The sequence below is a fragment of the Poecilia reticulata genome, linkage group LG9, assembly GCF_000633615.1.
Source record: "Poecilia reticulata strain Guanapo linkage group LG9, Guppy_female_1.0+MT, whole genome shotgun sequence".
Taxonomy (NCBI): domain Eukaryota; kingdom Metazoa; phylum Chordata; class Actinopteri; order Cyprinodontiformes; family Poeciliidae; genus Poecilia; species Poecilia reticulata.
The window spans coordinates 30,735,960-30,744,614 of record NC_024339.1 but is presented as its reverse complement, the minus strand read 5'-3'; the positions used below and the strand labels follow the sequence as shown (position 1 = coordinate 30,744,614).

Sequence of the window (8,655 nt, the reverse complement as noted above, 5' to 3'; positions counted from 1 at the left end):
GAAGAGTTTTATTTATTTCCCTCCATGCTGCATGGACTTCTTCACAGTATGTTGTACTAAATGTTTACTGCTGCAGCTGGATTCAGCCTCAAGAGCCTCAGAGACGCCTCTTCCTACCATTCAGCCTGACATCATGAATGCTCCAAACAATGCTGGATCTGCTCCTCTCATGGCAGCAGAACCAGAGATTCTTCGAGGTCACATACCATCTGGTTATATTCCCAAACCTGTCATCATAGCGGATTATGTTGCGTGAGTGGTCTATTCCATTTTCGAATATGTGTCCTTACATCTGTTGATGTAAGGACTTAACATCTTTTTATGATGCAATTTTCTGTTATCTCTTTGAGGTGCCCCTTTTGCATTTCTTATGTATATTTGAAAAGGCTTAAAAACAAATAAACCTCTAAGTTCTTGTGTTTCAATATTGCTGAGTTGAAAGAACCATCTGGAGTAAAATTTAGTGCAGGTGACCAGAGCGCCCAGGATTTTGTAGATTATTAAATATGATTTTCTCTTTCCTGGGGTATACATACATTTAACAGAAGCTAATTTCTTTAAGTGATCTTGTATTGGGAAAGACAAGAAAACATACTATTTAAGTAAGGCAGACGTGTCCTGTATCAGGGAATGGATGCAATTTAATTGCTGTTTTCCTTACTAGACTATGTATACAGTAAAAATAAAATAAAAATTGACACTAACTGAAGCAGTGAACTGGATGCTAATTGACATAACATTTCTAAAGCTCAGCTTTATAAAACTGCAACATAAAATGGCATAGCTGTGTCACCAAGAATCAATAATAATTAGACTCAGAACTTTAACACCTAAATTTTGATTTTAGTTGATTTTAAGCCATTGAAGAATTTAACACATGCAAAAGTTCCAAGCATAGCTGTATTTGTATTTGTTTGTTTTTGGTACACCTGCAAATCAGATGCACAATCGACATTTGCAGACATGAATGACAAAGAAGCTTCTCTTGGTCCGCTAGGTTAATTTTTGTTTAAAAGATGATCTGATGGCTTGAAACTGTTTTACCATCGGTTATTTCAGGTTTTATTAACGGTCGGCACTCATATTTTCATATTAGAAGTCTGTTTAATATTGTTTATTCCGGTGCCACAGGTTCGGCTGAGTGAGTTGTCTCTTTGGACTCTGAAAAAGCCTGAGTTGAGTTTGACTATCTTTTTGCGGCCCTTGTTAGATTTGGCTTTGGAGGAAACTTCATTTCATGGATTAAATTATTATACCAGCAACCATCTGCCACAGTTAGTACCAATTTTCAGACTTCAAAACCATTTAAACTACAAAGAGGCACCCGTCAGGGCTGACCTCTTAGCCCCCTGCTGTTTGATCTGGCCACAGAGCCCCTACCCATTGCACTTAAGACCAGTAAAGAGATATCTGGTATTTGGAGGAATGACATGGAACATAAAGTGTCACTTTAAGCAGATGACCTTTTACTTTTTATTTCCAAACCATCAACCTCACTGCCTTTTGCTCTCGATATATTTAGCCAATTCGGTCAGATTTCTGGGTATAAGTTGAACCTTACCAAAAGTGAGCTTTTCCCCATAGGCAATAAAGCTAATTTGTCAGATTTTGCTAATCTGCCACTCAGAATTGAAAGACAAAAACTCACATACCTTGGTATCACAGTGACAAAAAAAACGTAGAAACCTGTTCAAAGAGAATTTGATTGAACTGTTGAACCAAGTGAAGGGATCCCTCATAAAATGGACGCCCTTTTCCATGTCCCTTGTGGGACGTATCAACTCAGTTAAAATGAATATACTACCCAAATTTCTATACCTCTTTCAGGAATAAAGATTACCTATCTTTATTCCTAATACTTTTTTTAATGAACTAGACTCAATTTTTTTCATCCTTCATTTGGCAGGGTAAACGCCCATGGCTTAATAAATTACAACTCCAAAAACCTAAACAGCAGGGGGGTTTGCCTTTCCCAATTTCCGGTTTTATTATTGGGCTGCCAACCTTAGATGCTTAGTGTTCTTATATTTTTACCATAGCCTGGGTGGCTGCCCTGACTGGGTGGCTATGGAGCTATGCAGTGGTAACAACATATCCATCCCGGTTGTGCTTTGCTCCCCACTCGCTCACTTCAGCTAAGCCTATTTTAAACCCTGTAGTGAAACACTCACTGAAAATATGGGGTCAGTTTAGGAAATATTTTAAACTCCACAATTTTTCTCTCTTAAGTTGCACTTAACCATTTTTTAAAACCATCTGTTCAGGACGAGGTGTTCCTAGAGTGGCACCGGAGGGGGCTTACTCATTTTAAGGACCTTTTCATAGAGAAGAATTTGGCATTATTTGAGGAACTTAGCAATAAATATGGTTTACCTAAATCCCTTTTTTTTTATATTTGCAAGCCTGAAACTTTCTTCAGTCTCACCTTTCAGGCTCAGTTTCTCTGCCAGAGAGAGCATACACTGTTAGAAACCATCCTATTGTTGAACCCAACTCATAAAGGGCTGGTTTTGTGGCTTTATAATAAAATATTGACTATGAAAGAGACCTCCTCATCTAAACTTAAAACTTCATGGGAAGAGGACTTGTATATGGCTATACTGGATGAGACATGGGCCTCTATACTTAAACTGGTGAATACAACATCTCTGTCTGCATGCCATTGTCTCATTCAGTTTAAAATAGCACATAGAGTCCATCTGTCCAAAAGCAAACTATCTTGTTTCTATCCAGAAATCACCCCATACTGCGACAAATGCAAAACCAGTACATATGAACACTGGTTTATATGTACTGGTCCTGCCCCGCCCTTGGTCAGTTCTGGACAGATGTTTTCCGAACGATGTCCAGGCTGGCTGGGATGGCAGTAACACCTGGCCCTCTCTTGGCTCTTTTTGGCTTCAGTGGTGACGGGTTGCCTTTACCAGCCTTTAAACGGCAGGCACTGGCATTTTGTTCACTGTTAGCGAGGCGTACAGTTCTGACCAGGTGGAAAGTGCTGCTCCTCCAACTCACAAGCAGTGGTTACATGACCTTATGTCGTGTTTGAAACCGGAAAGAATTAGATGCTCTCTTCCACACTCAACCAGTAAATTTAAAAAAAACATGGGGACCCTTTCTTGACTCATTTCAAAATGTACAATGATGCTCCAAATTAATTAAGTTAATTCATTTTATTAAAATATGTTCCACTTCTGTGAGGGATAGGAATGTAGTGCGTTAATCTACTGGGTAGTGACCTGGGTGGGCTAAATGAGATTACTTTGTAGGGATTAATTTTCTGTATATTATTTTGTATCTGTGTTGAATAAACATCTCTTTGTATTCACAGACTGTATAGAAACTGTATGCATAAAAGGAAAGAACTCAATATGAAGACAGTGATAAAAAAAATTATCTGACGGGGTGCAGGAAAAGACTGTCCACAGGTCACATTTCTAAAGAAGTATTTTTTCAAAAAAGTTTCATGGATCCATCAGAACTCCTGAAGTTCCATCAGGAGTTCTTGAAACACATGAAAGTTGAATAGATGTAATAAAACTTTGCACATATCTGAATAATAACAATAATAATAATAATAATAATAATAATAATAATAATAATAATAATAATAATAATAATAATAATAATAATATGTTTCATTTATAGACACTTTTCTTGACAGTCAATAATGAATGAATAACCTAAATTACAAAATAAAAACAATAAATATTTTTATTCTAAATGCACATGCCTATTTATTCAAAGACTTAGCAGCCAAAATGATTTTTGAATTCTAAAATATGTTGTCGATATATGATTTTTTAATTAAATTGTGATTCATTTAATTACAGACCTTGAAATTCATGCAATTCATTTTTTAATTGAGTCCCACCACTAATAATAACCATTAGAAATCCAAACAGATATATCTTCTATATGTTCACGTTTGAACTGCTGACACTGTGCCATTTATTCCAAAGTATCTGCTGTACAGTATGTTCTAAAACGCTCCCTGCACTATTATGTCAGCAGATCAACTTCCATAGTGTAGGTTCAGGACTCCCTATGACAGCGCTGTTTGAAACATGCTTAACTCATGATTGTCTTAGAATGGGAATTAGCCATAATCATCATGCTCAAGATCACCATTCCCTAGTAGCTGTTTAAGGAACAAACATGTAATAAATACAAATTAAAATATATCTTTACTTTAAAAGGTTCTGCTCTTCATATTTCTTTCAAACCACAAACCTGCTAATGTTATTTGTTTTGGAATCTATACTAATGGAATTATTGAACCTGAAACAAAATTCATTTGCCTCTGTTTGCACATTGATGTGTGATGCCTTTTCAGAAAGTATCCCAGCATCCTGTCGGATGAGGAGAGGGACCAGTATAAGGCCGTCTTCAATGACCAGTATGCTGAATACAGAGAGCTTCATGCTGAAGTCCAGATCATGGCTAAGAAGTTTGAAGAGATGGATGAGATTATGCAGAATCTCCCCTCGAGACCCTCAAGTCAAATGGTACACCTCCCACTCAGTCACCTACAGACAAAACTGGACATAGACCAAATGCTTCTGCCCATTAATCCTTTCATTTTTTTCAGGAGAAAGAACGGATTAGTAGCATCCTATCGGAATATCAAAGGAAGAAAGCTGTGAGTACATGTAAAAACTGAGATTTATAGCCAGTTCTTTTCCACACTTATTATGATCAAGTCTTTTCGCGTTCCAATATTTATATGGCTCTAATTCACAATAAATTGGAGCCATATTTATTGGCTCCAATTTAGCCAACAAATTTAGGGGACATAATAAGACAAATAAAGATTTGATTGAACTTATCAATGTTAACATTTCTATAGTGTACAAACCATACTTAGCTGCAACATCATAAGCGTTCTATTCTTTAATTACGTGAAGAATTGTTTCTGACACTGATTAATTTCGTCTTCTACTCATTTTTTTGACAGGACCCAACCTTTTTGGAAAAAAGGGAACGTTGTGAGTACCTAAAAAGCAAGCTGTCCCACATCAAACAGAAGATTCAGGAGTACAACTATATCATGGACTAGGGCAGTGGTCCCCAACCCCCGGTCCGTGGACCAATTGGTACCGGGCCGCACAAGAAATAATTATATATTTCCGTTTTATGTATTATTTGAGTCTGGAGGATCTTTTATTTTGAAAATCCTTTAACCGGATTCTCTCGGTTACTTGCGCACCAACATTGAGCCCACAAGCAGCAAAATGAGTAAGAAACAGATCAGATGTCTTTGGAAAGTTTTCGCATCCAACTGGATAATGTGTAGTTGCGCCACTGGGTGAGTCCCACATTACAAGCCCGCTCTGCGTAACATGCGGCGACCGGCTGCTAATGAGGGAATGAAGCTTCAAACTGCTTCGCCACGTAGAGACCAAGCAGGCTGTGGATATAAGCAACACTTCAGATGTCATTGTCTCCCCTCACTCCCAGATGGAGCCGTCTCGTTGCAGAGAAACAAGCTCAGGGCTCCGTTAGTCATTATCGTGAGTTAAAATTTTCACAAAAGTAAAATGTTCGTTTTTGCGGCGCATCTGGATCTTATTTTTAAGGGATATGTAAACATTACCATAGCGACCAGAGTCAGAGAACGTTTGGGCAGTGGTCGAGAGGAGATGAGTAGAGCTTGTGAGTCTTAAGTCTGGTTTAGAMRGMAAGATTTAAGAATTGTCGGCCGATTCCCCAAACCTCTGTGACCACAGAGCTCATAAAGAACAACAGGTGCGATCGGTTCTTGACTCCAGCCACAGCAGGAACAACACACCACACGAACCGATTCCAGTCATGAACATCACGATTCCAGAAGAAAATCCACAAAACTTCCAACATAGCATATGGGAATTTAGAATAAGCAAACATGGATGACGATGTAGAAGCAATAGTGATAGTTTGTCGAGTCATTTTAAGAGATAAAAGATGTAACAAAAAGAAAAGGCGGTGGATAAAAGACGACGGGAGCAGCTGCTCTATTTGCTGCACTATGATTTGGAGGTGACTGTTTTCTTTCATAGTTAACATTTTTAACTGGACATAAACATAATAATATGTAATAACGACCTTTACATATAATAAATATTTCCACATATCTCCGATATCCACCGGTCTCTCAGTTGCGTGATGTCAGCTGTTTAGGATTCCCCTCTGTTCTGACGTCACCGCGCTTTCTGATTGGCTACCTGCCACATTCAGCAGGTTGTATTCTCGTTCCCAGTCAGGGAAAACCCCACAGGCTGCGAKAAAAAGGCCAAGACAACCCAAATTGAGTATACTCAGGTTTTAGTGGGAACACCAACATGCAGTAGCCTTATCTGACGCAGCAAAATTTTCCAAGTGTTGACCGGTCCGCGGTAAGAAAAAGGTTGGGGACCACTGGACTAGGGTATGAGAAACATTCATGTCTGTAGTCACTTTCTTTAAAAATACTTTGTTGTATAAAAGACCAATTAAAGTTAATAACTGTATCTGCTCATTGCTGTGCTGGGTATTAGCCTGTTTGAAAGATTCCCATCATATAGATGTGTGCTTCAGGAATGGAAACATGGATCGATTTCATTTGAGCCTGTGTCTGTACTAACTCATGGAATGGTGTATTCAGTAAAGTGTGGGCAAGGTTACACTGAGGAAAACATTTTATGTGGATGTAAAATACACATAAACATAACTTGTTGCTCATTGAACACAGATACATCCATGATCTTAACTTCACGTCTGCTTGATGATGAACACACAAAGGTCAATGTTCACTTTTAATCAGAATACAGAAAGAAAGGAAAATGCAATCTGTCAGATGTAAATGTAGAAATGAACACATCTTTATCAGTTTCAACAGTGATTTAAATCTTACCTTAAGAACACACATGTCACCATGTCATCATCAATGAACAAACAAACAGACTAAAAAAAAATGAAGTACATTCCTGAGACTCTGGAAATGTTCAAACCATGCAAACGCCTATAATTTCTTACTACAATGACTGTTTTTGCAGCTGTGTTTTATGGTGAAGCAGCTCATCTGTTGTATTATATAGTGTAATATAATGCCTTTTGAAACATTGTTGTGAACCAAACCCTGTGGTGTAGTTCTGCAGACTACAGATCAGGACTGATGCAAAATGTGAGATTTCTCCTCTTTTCAGTGCAACTCTACTGTTAACTTTTCTTTTAAATTGTATGTGTGTGTATTTTGTGTCAGATGTGGTTTTGTTTTATAACCTAGTGTTTTTTTTATAAGAACTCTACTTTGTCCCTGTGTTTCTTTGACAGTAAGGACTGTGTGTCAGTCCAGCCACTGTACAAGCCCTTTCTATCACTACAGATGAAAGTGTAAAATGTGAGGTTTGTGTAACCTGTTTGTTTATATGTTGTTTGTAAGATTATAACCAAAAGAGTACTTTCCTATAACAAATGTGTGTTCACATGACTGAATTATGTCGGGATTTTGTGTGAAAGAACTCAGAAATCATTAATATTGTCCAAACATCTTAAGGCAGTCAGCAGGCACCTATTAATTGATCAATGTATTTAATATGTACAAACACAAATGTAGAAAGATATGTTTGTAAAATTGTAACTTTAAATTCTTTATTAAGAAACAAAAGTTCTTTATTTTTAAGGTGCATTCCAAAGTTTCCTCTGTAATTCACCTGCCTTTTTTCTATGTTGAGCTGCTTCAATGGCACTCAAAAGATACAGAGGTATGGGAAATCGACCACTAACTCATTATTTTCCAGTTGTGGGGTTTTGTATTGTTTCCATTGCATCAGCAATGCCATTGGGATTTTTGTCAAGTTGAAAATAAAGCTTCCAAGCTTACTTCCAAGATCGCATGGTTGTTCAAAACCTAATGGCATTTTTCTTGATTTGTATTTGATGGAATATAAATAATAGATAGAAATTAGGCTGGAGATTACAATGGCCGACAGATTGCTGTACACACCCACACACACTGTCACGGCCTTCTAGTTTCCAAAAACAAGGTTACAACAAAGGCCGTGGGTTTTAACAGGTGCTTTCTGATTTGAACGCACTTCCGACTTAATTTGTTTGAAAAAATATATTCTTTATTTCTTGTAAAAAAAAAATAGCGTCAAAATAATGACCAAAAATGTCCTACAACTTAGCCAAAAATGAAAGCAAACTTAATATGACGTTTCAAGTACAAACAAGTGAAAAGTGTAAGTGTAAGCTGTCAAAAAATCACTCACCAAAGACCTCCCATCTACACACCAAACATTTGCCAAACAATGCTCCACCAAGCACACGGTGTGTTTTTAATTACTCAAATTAATGGGAGGGTCTAACCAATTTCCAACATAATCTAATCAATTCAAATATACAAATTAACTACAGATTTTGCAATTACAATTTGCAAACATTATGTAAATGGCCACAACACACACACGCACGCACGCACGCACGCACGCACACACACACACACACACACACACGCACACACACACTCACACGCACGGACACACGCGCACGTACACACACGCGCACGCACACACACACTCGCACACACACACACACACGCACGCACACACGCACGCACACGCACGCACACACACTGACCTCTTTTCTTGCACTATAACAAGTAAACCTAAAGTTTTGAATATATTTCTTCATAAA

At 37.8% G+C, this 8,655-nt stretch overlaps 1 protein-coding gene across 1 annotated transcript in view; it reads left to right on the top strand.

Annotated features, from left to right (window-relative positions):
* The window catches only part of marveld2b (MARVEL domain containing 2b), a 9,340-nt gene extending 4,208 nt beyond the window's left edge, over positions 1 to 5,132 (top strand). Inside the window, 4 exon segments of the mRNA XM_008419299.2 lie at positions 77 to 252; positions 4,337 to 4,508; positions 4,592 to 4,642; positions 4,958 to 5,132. Coding sequence (XP_008417521.2) covers positions 77 to 252; positions 4,337 to 4,508; positions 4,592 to 4,642; positions 4,958 to 5,059 — 501 coding nt within the window. The 3' untranslated portion in view covers positions 5,060 to 5,132.
* The last annotated feature ends 3,523 nt before the right edge of the window (positions 5,133 to 8,655 follow it).